Here is a 19,478-nt window from a genome sequence, read left to right on the forward strand (position 1 = left end):
GCACCTCCTACGAGGGTTGATCACTAAGTCCGTGGCCTAACGTCGAAAGAGAAAAACAAAGTGAAACTGATTGTTCAATTCAAGGGTGCTTCAAATTGTTTCAAAAGGGTTATATTAGAATTAATAAATCTGCAAACTCGAAGGGCACTTGGTGGAGCGCATACCTCTGCAATGCAATGCCTGATCCACGAGAACATATCAGGCCCAATACATTTTAGAAATATCATGCTATATATCATATATGGCCCAATGCCTGGTGTTGGCTTCGTGGTTGGGGTGGCTGGCTTGGGATCATTTGGTCCTGAGTTCGAGCCCCGTTTTCCACTGAATTAACACCAGGGGGTTGACTCAGCCTGTCATCCTTCTGAGGTCGACAAAATGAGTACCAGTGTACTGGTCCCGGTGCATGCCCTGGATAGAATAGGTGCACCATATCCCTGTGTGTTAAGAGGCGACCAGGGTTGGCGTCAGGAAGGGCATCCAGCCATAAAACATTGCCTCAAGAAGGGAACCATGATTGCATGGAGCCCGCAAGAAGCTAACCCTTGCTCATCATGGAAAAATGGCTGCAAAAACGCTGTTTTTATATCATTTATAACCCAACACTCAACGGCAAAGAATAACTTAAATATTAAAGGATCCGGATCCAGAATCCGATCTTCATCAAAAATTGAATCAATTTGTCCTTGTGAAACACCCAACGTGCCCACCAAGTTTTATTGGAATCCGTCCACAACTTTTTGAGATATCTTGCTGTATATAGTTTTTGGCCCTATCTTTCAATGGTAAAGACCCACTTTAAAAATTAAATAACTCTCGTATTCGGATACAGATCTGGATCTTCACCAAAATATAATCAGTTCGTCCTTGTCACACACCGAACCTGTCCACCAAATTTCATCCGAAGCTGTCCACTTTTTAAGATATCCTGCACACAAACACTTGGACTTCCAGTTCTGGGTTTGGAGCGTTGGCGGGTCTCCTTCAGGGCTCTCTGCTGACGATCTCAAAGTTAAGTTTCCAGTCATTATCTGTCCCGTTTTAACTGTTTATTTTCTCACCTCCATGTTACTATGTGTTCCTAGTTCAGTTTTCTTTCAAAAATCATGCTCTTTTGTGAGTTTTCGTCGACCTTGTCTTACCCGGTACTTGAGGCCTACCAATCCTTTCCCTCGGCGTACAATCGTGTTTATTTGTATTTTCTCCCCATTACCTTCAATTTCTATCTTCCCCACTTTCCCAACATCCCCCATCCCTCATCCTGGGAATGGGAATCCATCCCTCATCCATACATCAACTCATCCTGGGAATTCTTTGAAAGAAACTTGCTCTCCCTCATGCACAGATTTATCCTCTCTCGTCTTCAGTTGTCCTTCCCTTCCTCCTGCCCTTGCTTCACTCCCACCTTCACTTCCCCCAACTGAACACTCTATTGTCGTAAATCAAAAAAAAAAAAAACTACCTTTCTCCTTACACACTCACGAGTCTCGATCCTTCTTCTTCGCCCTCTCCCTCTTCCTCCTCATCTTCTTCTTTTTCTTCTTCTTCTTCCTCCTGCTGGAACACCATCTTTATTCTACTGAGCTGACCCTCTCTCGCCATTACCTTCACGATTTCTTCTGATCTACAACCTTCCATTCCCGAATCTTACCTGTTCTTCAAAAATACATCAAAATAATAATAATCTTCCTTGTATCCTTTCGATCTCGACACCTCCTGTCACCACGTGTCTCTCTCTCTCCTCTTCCTGGTACTTTTCATTGAACCAGCAGCTTCACACTGCGTCTACCGTCCAAATTCACCACACACTTCCACGATTTTACTTCAACCTTCCCTTTTCCGAATGCTACGCAATCCTTATTTAAAATAAATAATTTCACTTTTGATTATACACCTCCCATAGCCAAGTGCTTCTCCCGTAACCACGTGATCTGTTTACACCCCCTGCGTTTACCGATCCAAATTCACCATTCACCTCACGATTTTTTCTCCAACACTTCCATGATCTAATCTGACGAAAACTCTTTCAAACAATAAGAAGAAGAAGAAAAGAAGAAGAAGAAGAAGAAGAAGAAGAAGAAGAAGAAGAAGAAGAAGAAGAAGAAGAAGAAGTAAAACGATCTCTTATAATGCTTCATCTTCTTCTTTCACACCTATGGTACTCTTTACTGTATCATAATGAACTACTCTTTGACTATTTAAACAGACTGCTCTCAATTCGACCTTTCCTTCATACCTTGCCGAAAAAATCCAATGGTTACAGCCTTTCTTCTCTCCATTCTTTGAATTTGCCATATTGCATCCATCAAGAAATGTGTTTAATCACATCTCTGACCGAAAACCTTTTAAAACCCCAGTTTGCTATGAATGTTCGTTTTCCATCAACCATTCTTTTTTTTACCATTTTCAGTGCCAACTCACCCTCTCACCCCTCACTCTCAAAGCAACAATCACACTTCTCTCCCTCCAAGCCTCCCTCTCACCTCTCTCAAAAACTCCCCCCCCTCACCTTTCTCCCTCAACTCTCCTCACTCACCCTTCTCAAAGCTGCCTCCTCTCATTCACAAAGCTGCCTCCCTCCACTGCCCTCTCACCTCCATCTCTTCATTCTACCTCCTCAAATCCTCAACTGCCTTCTACCTCCTCTCTTGTCCACCCTCTCCCCCAGCACCACAGAGACTTTTCTCCTTCTCATCTGGCCCCCTCCCCTAGCTATTCTGCAATTCCCCACACTCTTTCAACAACCCTTCTCACCTCCCCCCTCATCCCTTGTCCTACCCTCTCCTCCCTTCCCACCCCCTGCACACAAAGCCTCCTCCCCTCCCTCTTCATTAACAGTGTGGACCTCAAATATCTGGGGCCTTTGCTCAAACCTTTCAGATCTTTCATTACAGGTTGCCACTGACAAACCAGACATAATCTGCCTAACAGAAACTTTCCTCCCCCAAGACGTGTCTGACTCCCAAGTATCTCTCCCTGGTTACTCCCTCCTCCAGTATGACAGAACTGAGCCTCGTCCTGGTGGAGGAGTTGCTCTCTTCATCAAAGACTCTATTCCTCACTCTCCATGCACTGCGCTCACTCCCCCACACCCCCAGGAATACCTCTGGCTACGGCTTCCCCTCCACTCCCACCTCATGTTTATATGTGTACGGTACCGTCCACCAAACAGTGATGACTCCATTTACATTTCACTATCCGAAAACATGGACCAACTTCTATCTTCTCATCCAAACTCTCTCTTCCTCATATGTGGCGACTTCAATTGTCATCACGCCAGTTGACGAGGTGTGGGTACCTCTTTCACCTGTCATGGCACTTCAGCAAAAGCTTTCTGCGACTCATTGGGACTGACTCAATCGGTCAACTTCCCGACCCGGATTTCAACCAATGGTACTCCATCTCTTCTGGATCTGATTTTGACAAATTTCCCTGACAATATCTGCTGCTCTTTCTCCGCTCCAATCGGTTCTTCTGACCACGTCCTTGTCAAAGTGGACATTTCTCTGGCTATTATCAGAAAACCACCTCACAGCCGTCGAGTCTGGCATTTCACTCAAGCCGACTGGCAGGGTCTCAGAGCAGCCATCAAACTTATAGACTGGTCTATCGCTACTTTCTCCAACATCAACTCAACCTGGGAATTCTTTCAAAGAAACTTGCTCTCCCTCATGCACAGATTTATCCCCTCTCGTCTTCAGTTGTCCTTCCCTTCCTCCTGCACTTGCTTCACTGAAGCTTGTGGGGAGGCAGTTGTCCTGAAACAACTTGCCTTTGCCTCATGGAAAGCAAACCCAACTGAGGGTAATCTCAGTTTCTTCCATAAAGCTCAGAACAAGTGTGTATCTACCCTCAGGAGAGCCAGAAAACAACATCTTTTGAAGCTCAAGTCCGAACTTTCAAACCTCTCTCCCTCCTCCAAATCCTGGTGGTGTCTAATCAAATCTGTTTCTGGTGTATGTTCCCCCTCCATCCCCCTCATTACCTCAAATGGCCGCACTGCTGATATCGCACGTGAAAAGGCTGAATGCCTAAACTCGGTGTTTGCAGCGAAATCTTGTGTCCAAAAACCGATCGCTTTCTGTACCCACCTTACCCAGTCGCACCCAACTGTCCCTGTACTCTGTGTCCTTTTCTCCTGACAAGGTGGAGAGCTTACTGTCAAACCTCAACTCAGATTCTGCAACCGGTCCAGATGGCATCAGCCCACGTGTCCTAAAAACCTGCTCTTCTGCTCTTGCTCACCCTCTCTCTGTTCTATTCACCCTCTCATTTGCTCAAGGTCATCTGTCATCTGCTTGAAAATCAGCAAACATTACTGCCCTGCATAAAAAAGGTGCAAAAACAGATCTCTGCAACTGCAGACCAATCAGCCTTCTGCCAATCATCAGCAAGGTTATGGAATCCATCATCGCTTCAGACATTAAATCCTTCCTGACAGACAAAGCCAGTCGGCGACTGGGAATCCTCCATCGTGCAAAGTCTTTCCTCAGCCCACCTGAACTCCTGACTACTTACAAAGCTTTTGTCCGCAGCCTGATGGAGTACTGCTCTCCCCTCTGGGCTGGTGCTCCTGCCTCCCACGTTTCTCAGCTTCACGCTGTGGAAACCAAGGCATTTCGGATCATTGGCATCTCCCGCGATGAGGCTGAGTCTTTGGGCCTCTCACTCTCTCACCGCAGGCTGGTCGCTGGTCTTTCTGTCTTCTACCGTCTCCTCTCCAGCCTCGTCCAACCTGCTTTCTCTACGATTTGTCCCCACCACATTTCCGCAGGGTGCTCAAGGTCCGCCAACAACCCCCTTCTGGTAAAACTACCAAATTCACGAATCACTGCTCACCTTCACTCTTTCATTCCTCTTTTTCCCCGCCTTCGGAATAAACTCCCTCACTCTATTCAATCCCATTCTTCCCTCCAGGCCCTCAAAACAGCTGTTCACCACCACCTCTTATCCACCCCCCATCCAAATCCTCGATCCTTTCTACCCCCGATAATCCACCCAAGCCCACCTCCTTCAAATTCCCTGCTTTCCTTCCTGAAAGTCCCTGTAATGTCCATCTTGTATTCCCCATGGTCCCCACCCCATCCCTCTCCCTTCCACAGATCTCCTAATGTCTCTGTTCCCCACTGTTTTGTCCTTCCCACTCCCGCCGCTCTTGTCTCATGTCTTCCCACTCCCGCCGCTCCCCCCCCCTGCTGTGCGTTGTGTTGGCTCTTATACGAGCCTTGACAAGGTGTACAAAAAAAAGGTAAATATTGCTCTTTACAATGGATAGAATAATATTACTTTTGATAAAGTTGATAGATAAAGCACTTACTAATAACCCATCATTACTTTTAACCAAATCACAAAGTATAGATGTGTAAAGGGGCTTTGTAGTCGGTGTGCAATGATGGCAGAATTTAACCTCTTCTCCACCAACTCCTATATCACCTCCAAACCTCTTTTACCTTCTCACCATTTCTCACTCTCTTGTACATCCTAAACTCTCCAAACTTCCTTTCTCTCTCCTCTCACCCATCTTTCTGCCTTATTTTACTCAATTTATGTTTTCTCAACAAACCTCCCCCTCAATTTGTTTTCTCTTAACAATCACACCCTACTTCAGCAGCTTGGTGATTGAGTGGGCATTATCTTCTTGAATTGTATTTCTATAGCTGCTCAGAGCACAGGTTCGATTCCAAATTTCTGCACCTTGCGGCGAAGTGGCAACCTGTTCAGGATTCGTAATTGGCTATGAAAATGATCGATCACAATGGGTCGGGAGCACACCGATGTTTTGCCAAGTACAAGGGTTTCCACAACTACCCCTCTACCTTTGTCCACATGTAATTAATAGATTCCCCAAAAACATAAATTACTGAAATGAGGCAATCTATATACAGAAGACAAAAAAAACATTTTTTAAAAATGTAAAAATATCGAGGGATGAAATCTAAAAAAACAACCAAACAAGGTTTGAATGCCACCACATAACAATGTCGCAATACGACACCACCATCCTCTTAGAGATTACCATCACGACATATTTTGACATTTTACTTTTGTTGTGGGATTGTGATGAAACAACATTACAATTTTTTAAAGCAATAAAATGCTTCATGTTTTCTATATTTTATTATTTTGGTATGAGTTATCCATCTATGTTATTAAATTTCACTTGTAGTACATTCTACCCCCCCCCCCAACCTCAATCCTGGCTTTTGGTTCAGTCCACTATGTTGATTACCACATTTGTGAAACAATGTGATTATCGTTTTAAAAAAATAATAAAATGCTTGATGATTTATATATTTTTGTTATATTGGTATAAATTAAATACATCTATGTTATTAAATAGTTTTAGTACTCGTTTCAGTTGATTTGGAGGATGGTTTAGATATGTATCGCTTTTGGAATGGTACTGTCCATCTCCCCCCCCCCCACCTTCCACAATCCTGGTCTGCTTTGGTTGAGTCCATATTTATGTTCAATTTCTTTTTGCAAGAAAACTATTAATGTTTTATATATTTTATAATTTTGAGTTGCGTGCACTAGCCCAGAACCAAAGTAACTTCCTCACATTGGAATCCCCATCATGGCTTCTGCAGTTATTGAGGTATGTCAGGCTACAGTTTAACATTGTTTGGAGAGGGAAAGAAGCAGAAGAAGAAGAAGAAGAAGAAGAAGAAGAAGAAGAAGAAGAAGTACAAATTGGAGTTTTAGCGATCTGTCATTGTGGTACTTTAGCGATGTATTCTGGTATCTTTTTAAGTCTTGGTTGTTCAGAAAACGCTCGAGAATAAAAGTTATGGCTTTTAAATGCTTATGACTTCACTCTGTAGTTGTTTATAAGCCTATCGTTGTGTGCACATTTGAATGAGCAGTCATTTTTCTCTCATATCATCCCTCTCTTTATATGGAGTACTATCATACTCCACGATATTTTCAAGTGTTTGTGTGTTGGTGTGTTTGTACGTTATTCTTTCACGGCCAAACCGCAGCACCTATAGGCCCCAAATTTTGAATCTGGGTACTGTACATCAGAATCTGGGCAAGGTTTTAAGCTACCATGCGTTGACCTTGACGCCTATTTTGAGGCCAACAAAGGCCACTATAAAGTCTATTTTCGGATGTGAGGTCAGGTAGTGCTGCCCCCTGCCCCACCAAAAGGCCAATAACTCCATCGCTTTTCAACATCCAACATGTCCCAAAACCACTGCCAGGAAAAGCTCATCGAGCTGGGTGGCACCAGGTATCCCCCCTGCCCCCACGTTGGGCAGCGCCGGGTACCCCTGATACTTAAGTATATTATAAATGTTTCTTGTGCCTTGTTTCCATGCACCACTCATCCCAGATTGGAAACCCGGCTGTCCCTGATACTGTGTTTCCTTGTGAATTATTTTCACATATTATTTTCATACCCAATTATTTCCATACATTTTCCCAAAGTGGACCAAAGAGGGATGGGTACCAAAGTTATCCCCATTTCTCCATACATAAATATTCTCTAAAAAAATATGCATATACATTATACAATTAAAAAACCAGAGCAAAGTCAAAGCAAAGTTGAAAGATGGCAAAAAGTTCCACCAGGAATAACCCAATATCAAATTTTGACTAAAAATTTTGTTTCCCCCATTTTGACCCCTTGTGACCCTAAGTCCCCACCACTTGGGGAATGAACCAGGGCTCAAATTCAAAAAATCGTTACATATTTCATGTGTTTCCCAATGTTGATTGCATAAACAAAGTTTCATTTAAAATGTGTCTGTAATTGCATTTTTCAGCACTTGACCTTTTGACCCCACCCCCAAAACTGACACTGCTCTTACACTTTCTTGCCATGTTGTGATCATAACTACTAAGTTTGGTGAATTTCTGCACAACCGTTTAGGAAGAGTTAGCATGATGGACAGACGGACAGATATACAGATAGACAGACAGACAGACACATATGGAGCCTATTACAATAGCCTCCCCTTGTTTCTTTCAAAAAGTGTGGGGCTAAATATCCCCAATTATTATTGCTGGGATAGTTGGAAGAAAAAGCAATGAAACAATGATATATGTGTTTATATATATATATATATATATATATATATATATATATATATATATATATATATATATATATATATATGTTTATATATATATCCTTTTGGTTTCGCCACTCAGCTTGCTGGGAGAAAATAGTCAACATCCGTTTAAAAACTAGTGTTGCATGGAATCTGGAGATTTTTCACTGGACTCCGGTCGATTTGTAAAAACAAGTTTTAGGAGAACCTGGATAACGTCAAACCTGGATACCCAATATGAGTTGAGTGGTGCATTTAAACCAGGCAATCATACTTTCACCCAAATCATCAAATGAGCAGTTAAACTCTAATTTTGCGTGTGTACTGAAGCTGTGGTCAGAATGGGATGTCACAAGCCCAGAAGACCCCGGTCGCCAGAGTGACGCTTCCCAAGTAAAGTGCATACACAACTCCTGGAGACATCCCACCAACTCGAGTCAGTTAATGTTCGGTGTTCAAACAGTTTGGTGGATGTGCAAGTACATTTCGATGCAATCACTTCTTCCTTTTAATTTTCAGTCTTATTTACATTGAAAACACTTTGAAAGCCTAAAAATCCCCAAGAAACCTATGAATTAGTTGAAATATTTTCTGGTGTGATCATTTGCCATAAAATAACACTCAGGTAGAGATGGGCAGCATATTATTAGAGAAGATTTGATTGAGACCTTTTAAATCCTTTAGTTTGATTCAGACCAGGGATAGCAGGATGGCCTCGAGTTACACACACTCATCTCTAAGCTGTCTGGCCTGGGTTCGAATCCCTAGCCAGTTATAAACTGTCATCCTGGTGTTTCCCAGGCAGGTTAATTCATCATGGTGTACCAACCCTCAAATTGACGTTAAATTGTTGTCCCATCTGCCAACATTAGTTGGTGGATGTTAAACATCCCACAGTGTCCTTTGCAAAGGGTAGGCAAGCTGTCGCCGACACCGGGGCCAAATTCCCTGCCCGAACTACTTCGTCCAATGTCTGGCCTGGCCTGTCGGTTCGTGAAAGACTTGTGCAAAAATAACTAACCCCCCCCCCAGACAACCCTACACAAAGGTGGGAATAATTGTGGCCGTGAAAGAAAGGAGAAATTCGATTGAGACGATTAAATTTTTTAATCGCAAGTTATCTTGGAATTGGATTGGATGGGATCATGATGCCTTATTCCTCTTAGTTGATGAATGTGAATTATCTTGAGGTATATTTGTTCAGGTTTAACCCTTGTGACGAAGGAAGCTAACGCTCACTAATTGGAAGTTCTTCAATGAGGATGGCACACCTTTTTTCATATTATTGTGCTGACTTGTGGGAAATAATTGCATCTGAAGTCAAGAGTTTCCATGTACAGGTCTGTAAAGCACGACTGTATATTAAAGGGTACAATGTGTTAACACATTCCCTTGAAGCATTTTCTTAATTCAAGCCTGTCTTGAGCAAGATGACAATTATCACTGTTTTATTTTTTTTAATCAATATGATTTTTAATTACCTATTCATTTATAATTTAATTCGTTTGTTTATTTTTCTTGTGTATTTCCATAAACAAAGTCAATTCATCCCTGAGATTAATGACTGTGCGCAGATACAAAAATGTCACCTCTAATTACGGTAAAAACTTGACTTTCATAATAACTGCCGGTTATGGAACAACCTTTCCAAGATGGTTCAATCCCATTCTTTCCTCCAGGGCTTCAAGCTAGCGGTGCACCACATCTTCTGTCATTCCCCATCTCTACTACCCCTGATCTCTTCTACCCCCATTAACCCTACCGAACTCAAACGTCTTACTCGCAGATTACTGTGTTTCCTTCCCTCTTCTCTTCTCCTCTGTTGTTAACTCATTTCCTTGCTTGCTGTGTCGAACTGCTCCACTGTAACTGCGTCGCTTTTGTCGGCTCTGTCATCGCACTCTTCCATGGTCTTACATGTAACGAACTATCAAATTATTTCCATAAAATTTTGCTTTCAAGCTTAGAGATAACCAATGTGCCATATGTTTTATGTTTTCTTAATTCTACAGCATGATTCTTCCTGGAGATGTTGAAACTTTCACTATCTTCACATTATCCGACAAATCATCATGACTGCTGGTTTTTTGTAACATGTTACATAGATAAGATATGGCGGATACAAATTGATAACAATATGGGAGAAAATAAACACGAGTGCCTTTTATTGTTTTCATTTTTTAAGTACGACAAGAATTTGTTCTTGGGAATGAAGGATGAAATTTATAATGAAATTGTTGAAAATGGTAATTATATGAATGGTGCAGTACTTTACCTAAGGATTTACCAATCTAGGAGTCATGGACCAGGTGCAGGTCACCTCGGTGTCTGTTCGGTGATCATCTCTCCACGAGCCACACACTTGGTACTTGCCAGCATCTCCACTCGTCCAATCGTGCTCGAAGCATGGCTGGTTGAGAATGGTGAAGTTTCCTTGAAAATAAGAACGCCACTTCAATTCCACAGTGTCATCACACATATTTCAAGACGTGATCACGTGACCTTCTCATGCATCATTCTTTGTACGTTTGTTTGTCTGGATTCCAGATATTAACGTCGATTCGTTTCACTCCCCCACGTGTACTGCAGATATGCTTGTGGAACTTAGTTCCGCCTCGACCTGGTTCTTTCCTAAAAACATGCTGGACTTTCTCGTGAAGATGAGGACAAAAACAACTAGTAAGTAATGCAATATGATGTGCTAGTCAATGGACAATATAACGACTTGTAATGAAATAATGTGCATGTTAACTAATACGAGTTATAGAAGCTTCAATTAAAATGTATAATGTTCACATCGACACCTAATTCCCTACTACTACTACTACTACTACTACTACTACTACTACTACTACTACTACTACTACTACTACCACTACTACTACCACGACTACACGACCTCAAGTATTCGGTCCTCGCGGGGTCGTCTGGAGAAATGTTTTGGCCCAAATGCTTCATGAGGCGGCTGGCCAGGCCTGATGTTTGTCCGAAGGTGGCGCGAATGCATAATTATTTCAGGATCTTCAGGAAAGACAGACACAGTGGGATCTTTATCGTCCGCGAACGACCTTAGCTGGCAGATGGGTCCTCCAGCTTAACGTCCATCCGAGGGACGGTGAAACACCAGAATGACAGTTTATAGTTGTGGCTGGGATTGTAACTCAGGCTAGACATTTCAGGGGCGAGTGCGCATAGCCGCATACCTCTCAAGTCGAAGCTGCAGCCCAAAAAGACCACGTCATGGTCATTTGACACATTCTTTATGAAACTTTCCAAATTAAGAGTCCAATTTGAAATTATCGAGAAACAAGGGAAATCCTTCAACATGCTGGCTTACTAAAGAGTTAAAATCCATAACCGAGTCCCAAATGTATTCTATGTGCTTGGCATTTTCAGGGAACAATTCATTTGCATGAATCAAAAAAGTTATTTTGCCACCTGTCCGTCAACACCTGATGTGAAGGAGAATAAAAACACTTAACATTGGGTTTTTGTCACCAATCTCCTCCTGTCCATTATACATCCAGAATGTTTTAATTGCCTTCCTGTGTTTACGTTTAAGCCTTACGATGTATTTATGATTGGATTGAGACAAAATTTTATTATCTAAACAAAGAAGTCATTTTGTGGAGAAAATAAGAATTTTGTCGGGATTTAATTCCATGGAACACAACTGCCGAAGTGCGAAACAAAAGAAGACAAAGCAGATAAATCCATCATGTCTTATTAACCAAGGACACTTTCGTCCTCTTTCAAAGGCACATTCATCTTCAAACCAAAATTCCTTTCAACACACACACACACACACACACACACACACACACACACACACACACACACACACACACACACACACACGTCTACCAGTCCCGTCTGATGTAGAGATCTTTATGAGCCACCGACCTCGTGGACCCCCCACTAAAAATATCATTGCATATGGATCACCAAATCCTAAATCAACAAGCAATCGATTGTGCAATCAGGGGCAAGTTCAAGAAAAGGTGAGAGGAGGATAGAATTAAAGGATGGATATGAGGTTCAGAGGCAGCAAAACGCCGATGGACGGGTTCTGGATGCTGAGTTCAAATATGCTATCTAAGCGTCCCCCACCCACCCCCTTTAACCCCTACAAAACACCAACGTCCCCTATTGAAGGGTCATTTGAAGCTGAACAAAACTCAACATCAAAATGGGTGCACAGGGGGTTGCAAGATCCAAAGGCACCTGCATGACGGGCTCTCTCCGCGGCTTAGCAAGTCATTACGAGTGCGCTGCAATTTCCTTACAATGAACGTTTTGGCTCAATCAATAGGCCGCTCCGGCCCTTTTTATTTATATTTTCATCACTCATGCTGCGAGCATGCGTGCCAGCGCCTGTTTTGACACAAATCTGATGGCGTCGGCTCGGAAGCAATCAGCTGCCTGACTTTGACGAATGGGCACGTCAACTGTGGAGGCAAAATAATGCGCATCCAGGGCGCTCAGTTTTTGATTAAATCTCAAAATCTGTTCCCTCAAAATTCCTTCTCTTCTCGTCTCTTCCTTACCTTCTGTTTTGTTCTTCGTCTATCTTGTTGTCCGGTAAGTTTGTAGGGATATGCGTCGTTATTGCAGTTATGAAAAGGCCTCCACCCTCCACCAAGTAGGTGTCATCGGCTTTGGTGGGATAAAATATTTATTCATTGTAGTTGTGTGTAAAGGGGCTCTTTTTGATTGATATGTTACTTCGCTGTGTCCCGGCTAGGAGGATAAAGGTGTAGTGCAGACCCTTTAAGGACTGCCCTGAGCCATATATGCACTAAGTCTGTTAATGTGTTATTCATCTGCAGTCATACCTGTCGTGATCTCCACAACCCAAAATGAAATTCAACAAAAGCACAAAATGATATTCTCAAGTACTGTCTATGGAGACATTATTAAAGGTCCATGTTATAATCGTATGACACTTCTTTATTCTTTCCACACTTAATTCTTTCCACTTTTTCACAATTCTCTCTATTCATTCGAATTCTTGCTTTTTATTTTCCTTTATCTCTTTTTTTCATCTATTTCTCGAAGGAGAAGTGAATTCTTATAGAATTTTTTCTGTAAGGCTCACTTGGCTGTGCCTGGATGGGTTTGAGGATAGTGGAGTAGTGGCTAAAACCAAAATCCTATCCAGGTTCCTCCTGATGACTCCATTTTTGTTCTTAACTTCTTCAGGTTCCTTCTGATGACTCTAATGCAATATTTCTGCTTCGTTTGATTCCCTTACAAAGAACACCAGCACAGGAGGGGGCCATTAGACCCATCAAAGCCTGCACTATTATTATCAACCGATGATAGTTTATTCTTGCTCTGTCCCTTTAAATGATGAATGTCAAGTAAGGAAGCAGGACGACCCATTTTGAAACTCTTTGGTATGATTCAGTCAAGATTCGAACCACTGACCTCCAAGACTCAGAGCAAACTTTCTAACCACCACACCACAGTGTCTTGTTAAACAATTGTGTGGGAGAGGGGGGGGGGCTTTGTTGTCCTTTATATGCAAGGCTCTATAATCAGAAATGTTACTCATTGACACTAAAAGATTGTTTATTTTCTGCGAGTAACTTTTAACCTCCAGCTGTTGGCTTGCCCTTCATATCCAGAGAAGGCCTTTCACATGAGACATGCAAACCACCTGGCCAACTTGTTTGCAGTGCAGAATCCGCTACCCAGAGAGCAACTACACCCTGAGATAGCAAGTAGGGTAACCAGGTGTCAAGAAGTGTCCAAGACGAGACCACCTGCAACCCCAGCGCAGGCAGGAATTTGTAATGTATTCAGGGTGCCGTCGGTAGGACACCGTGGGATCTCTAATGTCCACAAACGAATAACAGCAGACTGGTCTTAACGTCCATCTGAGGGATGGTACACACACGTCAATGCATCACCCTGACACTCACAAGTGTATGTGCGAGTTCACGATTTCCCCTTGCGTAAAGTCACACTCAGCACATACCGTATTAATGATGCGAAGATCTAGTCGTTTGACAGCCAATCCCTCCTAAACAAGAATGTAGCATTTTCAATGACGTCACCGACTATCTGATTATGATCATTCCGGTGACCGTTGGTTTACGTCCGCCAAGTACTGGGTCTTACGTTTCCTTGTCCAAGAAAGTTTGGTCTAAACTCCAAACCATGCGAGCTGTTGATCTGTGATTGTGTCCAAGTTTTTAACCAGGATAATCAGAATGTTTCAAATTCTTTAAGTTGATTCAACTCTCACCCTGCCGCCTCTTATAAGTTATGAGCACTTTATTTGATGTTATTTAAATGTGAAATAATGATTTTACAATAGTGCTGAAGTAGTACAAGCAAGGAATAATCAATTGCTCTCATTGAATCACATTCATGTTGATAGGACACTCGATACAACAAAAATTAATATACGTGATCATTGATGGCCACACTATTAAAACATTGAGTCGTTAGTGCATCTGCGAGTGAGAATTAATTTGAGTCTGGCGCCCTGATTCTAGTACTTCATAAACACAGTTACACTGAGGCCCAAACCATTTCATCACAAGTTAAGCAAAGGGATGGCAGAGCAATGTAAAGGTGAAACCACCAACATGTGACCCTCCATTACAACTACAATGGGGGGAGGGGGGGAGGGAAACCAATTATACATTCCCACTTGGAAAGAGGATTTTGTGCCAGATTTGGTGTGGCTTCAAAAGCATAATAATGATACAATTCACCAGGATCACACTCTACTGAAGGTATACAGGCTACATGGTGGACATCGCAGCAATCATCATCCTGTAACGGAGATTGTAAATCGAGGAGAATGCCAATTGGCACAGGGCAGTGAAGAGTGTGAGTTCATTGGTGCAACAGTTGATAAAGTTTGTAACCAATAAACCAGGTCCATTAACTTTAACAAGCAATAATGTGACGATTTTGTGATAAACCAGAAGAGCTGTAAACTCTTCTATTTTATTTTATTTTTTTGGTGCACAAAGTCAGGGCACATGGTAGAGCGAGTCCAGTGAACGGAACAGGACACCAATACTATAGAACAAAAGGAACAGCAGAAAGAGGGGGGAAACACCAACAACAGGGTTGAGGGGCAAATTAGAGGGACACTTGGATAAATAAGGGAAGTGGTGGGGAGTGAAGAGTAGGTGAGGATGCATGGGGTGGACAAGATGGAAACAGAAGGAAACTCTTCGGAAGGAAAAACAGGAAACTTTGTAAAGAGGGGGCTTTGGGGGATGGAGGTGTTGACGAGGGAAGAAAGCATCATGGTTTTAGAATCGGGACAATCGGGTGGTGAATAGCTGTCTTGAAGACCTGGAAGGAAGAATGAGATTGAAGAAAATGTGAATGTTGGTTCTACAGGTGGGAGAAAAGAGGAACGAATGAGTGGAGGTGAGCAGTGATCCCGGATTTTGAGCCCAAGAGCGAGTTGGCCTTGGATGCCAAAGGCAGATAGTTTTGAGAGCAAGGCGGAATGCCAAATTGTATTGAATACTCGATATGTGTTTATAGAGACGGCCCTGATCTCATGTCTGACATCGAGGGCCTCCGTCCATTGTAGGGAGAGTAGAAGCAGCATTTCTCGAGTAGAGTGACCTCGTCTGAAACAAAATTGGTGATCTGAGATGAGGCCGTTGGAGAAAAGTAAGGATTTGATGTCAACTGTGATGATGGATTTCACGACCTTTATGATGATTGGAAGTAAGCTAATCAATCGGTCTAAAGTTGATGGATAGGTTTTTGAACTTTTTCTTATGTAATTCTGTATGTTGGCTGATTTCCAAGCAGACGGAAGATGACCAACGGTAAATTATTGGGTGAAAAGAGCAGAAAGAGGATGCGCAAGAGTGGTAGAGCAGGTTTTTAGGATACTTGAGCTGATGCCGTCCAGTCCAGTTGCAGAAAGATATTGTTTTTGCCTTTATGAAAGGGGCTGGAAGAGCTCATATTTTGAGAATTGTTTCCTGAATTATTTTGATCCACAGTTCCTTCTGATGAATCACCTTGTATCCCATCAATCTGTAAGCGCCATCGTGACCAAGTTATGATCCTCCAGGTTTTACACCATAAATCCTTGTATCAAATAGCTACTATAACAACACGACAGGAGTTTAATCTTTTCCATAATCTTTCTTGGTTTTCAGAATGCTTGAAATTCGACCCCATTGTGAGTTTGAGGAACGAGATGAAATGCCGTGCAGGCTCTTCCCATCAACTCTGCAAAGCTTCGAGACAAAACTTTTTGAAGAACGAGGGAAATCATTTTCAGGAATTGCACGTCATGAACTGCATGCGAATGTCCCTCCCACAATGCTCGATTACTATTTGATTAAAAAAATAAAAGAAACCCTTCATGGAGAAGTATGACACACGGTTAAGAAGTTCGATTCCAGCTGCAGCACGGATAGGACAACTTGGGTTGTTGGAACTGTCTGCTCCACTCCCATTAGCTCTCTGCTCAAAACTGATGGAGGTGACTGATGAGGAATTAAACAATGAAATTATCTTTGGCACAAGTCATTCAAAAGTAGTTTTTATTGTCTACAGTGTCTTTCATAACTTAGATTATAACAGCCATTCTCTGTTTGTTAAGGCTCATGGAGGAGTTTGCACGCACTCTATTTGATACAAGGGGGGTTCAAGGATTTACTTACAGGAACAATTTACTCACAATTGTCCAAAAACGCCAAATTTAAATATTTATCAATACATAAGCATGTATAATTGTGAAGAAATATTTTTTATGACGAATTATATGTACTAACGAGCAAATAATAGAAAAAAAATCTTAAAACATGTTCGCATTCCTTGAACTATAGTCTCTTGTTTTTGGACTGCCGCAGGTATAAAGGAGGACATTGGAAAGTATAAATGTAACTTTTAATGAATTATCCTTATATTAAAAGACAACGGACAAATCGATGCAGACGTATGAGCAACATTCCAACATGGCAAGCATTCAAACAGAAATGCACATCGTCTCATCCATTTGCCATCTGAAGACAAATGGAGACCATGACGCAATTCATTCATTATTCCATCAAGCTCCCTGGTGACCCGAACGTGGTGATATTGGTGGGGTTTTCATTTTATTTTATTTTATTTTTTTGCGAAATGCAGGTGCTTTCAATGAAATATCCACTAAAGGCAGGGCCTGAGCAGGTGTTTAAAGCAGATAAGTTGCCTCCGCACCATCGTGGTTTGCAAAAACGATGCAAACATTAAATCAGCCTCGTCCAGTAACTTATGCATGGATGGGGAATAGGGGTGAAAAGGATGTGTGTGTGTGTTGGGGGTTTCTGGGGTGCGAGGTTGGGGGAATTTTTTTTTTTTCTCAAGAACCTCTGAAATTTTGGTCACACTCATTATACCTACTTTTATTGCATTAACAACGTTCATAAATAAGCTTCAAAGAAATCACAATGCGTTTGCTCTATCTCAACAAGACGAGAAAATTAAAGCAATTTATTTCTGCTCGCTGGTAGAATTGTATCATTACCGGGTCGGTTTGTGCTTCAAAAAAAAACTGTTTCGGAATTTACTGTTTCGCAGACACATGGTGTGCGGCTATAAACCAACAATACGGCTTGTTTTCGCTGCTGCTTTTATGGAGACATTTGCATAAGCCTTTGGCTTCATCAGGCCTGGCGACCAGGAGAAACAACGTTTATCAAGGTAATGGCACAAAATTAATGAAAATGTTTTTCTCGCTAAAGGTGGATTCTCCAAGTCCAGAATAAATGGTGCTTGGAGCGTGTGCATGCATGTATGCATATGGATGTGTGTAGTCATGTGCATGTTGAGAGTGCGTGGCTACGGGACGAGTATCCGGACTTTACCCCACATCCACTGTCTGCTCCTCCGTAACGTTATGGTTTTCTGGCTACTGATGCATACAAATGGTACGTGGGATGTTCATACGGTTTTAACAACGAGATACTTACACGAGTCCGAGTCATGCAAAAATTTATAAAATAAAATGTACAACAAGGAAGACAATTCTGTTGTACCTTTCTCTGTTACAGAGCATCAGTGCTGAATGCAGCAATTTAGTAACAAGGATTACACTGTGTGGTTTGCCATTGCCTTCACAACAGTAATTAGAGCAGGAATTTGCAATTTGTTTAGGGTGCCAGAAGTAGCTTACTTGCTGTTCCATAAACGAATGTTGGTGGCAGATGGGATGCCCAGTTTAACATCCATCCGAGGGACAGCGCACACATTGACAAATCATCCTGCCTGTGAAACACCAGGATGACAGTCTATAACTGGGTCAGGATCCAAACCCAGGCTGGACAGCTTAAGGCCCAGTCACACCTTGACGTTTTAGCCAGCAATGGCAACGTATCAAAATGTATGTAAAACGCTGGCTGACGTTGAACTCTTGATGTTTTTTGTAAAGATTCGGACGTATTCATAACGAGTTGGTCGTATGCATAACATATTAGTAACGGACACAGAACGTTTCGTTGTCTTATAGATAACTTATACCAACGAATGCTTAGTCTGTTGTCGGCCTTCACAACCTATGCCCAACGATAGTCTAACTTATGCATAGCGCGCTGCACGTATCGCCGACGATCACGCGACGTAGCCTATTAAAAGGCTGCCGCACAACGATTCAAATCATAACCGCCGGAGAAATGGAAGTGTCAACATCGCAGTCACACCTTGGCGATCTTGCCAGCGTATGCCGACCTCTGAAAAATGCGTCTAAAACGCTGGCGCATGTCGAATACGGTATGGGTAAGTTTGATATACGTGAATAGAACACTAAAGTACGCTATCATACGTCGTATTAAGTGGAGTACGTCTTGTAATTTTAAACGTGTTAAACATTTTACGATGTACTTGCCGTATGCCTCACACATTCCGCATGCGATGGGAATAAGTTGTACGCAGTACGCACGATATGCGAACGTTGGCACACGTCGACAAAAGTTACTTGTACATTACTCATAAGTCGAAACACGTCAAGGTAATGGTTAGCGTCAGTGTTCCAGACTCCCTGTTTTTTTGGTTTTTTTTCTTCGGTATGACTGATGTTGACACTTCGATTTCTAGTGCGGTTATGATTTAAATCGTTGAGCGGTAGCCTATTAATTATATTATATTATAACCGCACTAGAAATCGAAGTGTCAACATCACCGTCATACCGAAGAAACCCCCCCCCCAAAAAAAAACCAGGGAGTCTGGAACACTGACACGAACCATTACCTTGACGTGTTTCGACTTCTGAGTACCTTACAAGTAACGTGTGTCGACGTGTGTTAACGATCGCGTAACGTGCCTACAACACGTTACTCATAGGTTAGAAATATGTTTCAGGTACGCTAAACATTACCTCGACATGTTTCGACTTAAGAGTAACTTACAAGTAACGTGTGTCGACGTGGGCCAACGATCACGAA

General features: G+C 42.3%; 1 protein-coding gene across 1 annotated transcript in view; it reads left to right on the top strand.

The window, feature by feature from the left end:
• The window catches only part of LOC147014711 (uncharacterized), a 43,845-nt gene extending 27,178 nt beyond the window's left edge, over window positions 1-16,667 (top strand). Inside the window, exons 2-4 of the mRNA XM_085850723.1 lie at window positions 10,353-10,480; window positions 10,647-10,736; window positions 16,211-16,667. Of these exons, the coding sequence (XP_085706849.1) occupies window positions 10,353-10,480; window positions 10,647-10,736; window positions 16,211-16,395 (403 nt within the window). The 3' untranslated portion in view covers window positions 16,396-16,667. The remainder of the gene's footprint in view (window positions 1-10,352; window positions 10,481-10,646; window positions 10,737-16,210) is intronic.
• Window positions 16,668-19,478: the final 2,811 nt, after the last annotated feature.

This window comes from Eptatretus burgeri, chromosome 13 (genome assembly GCF_056783735.1).
Source record: "Eptatretus burgeri isolate ZD-2024b chromosome 13, Ebu_testis_v1, whole genome shotgun sequence".
Lineage (NCBI taxonomy): Eukaryota > Metazoa > Chordata > Myxini > Myxiniformes > Myxinidae > Eptatretus > Eptatretus burgeri.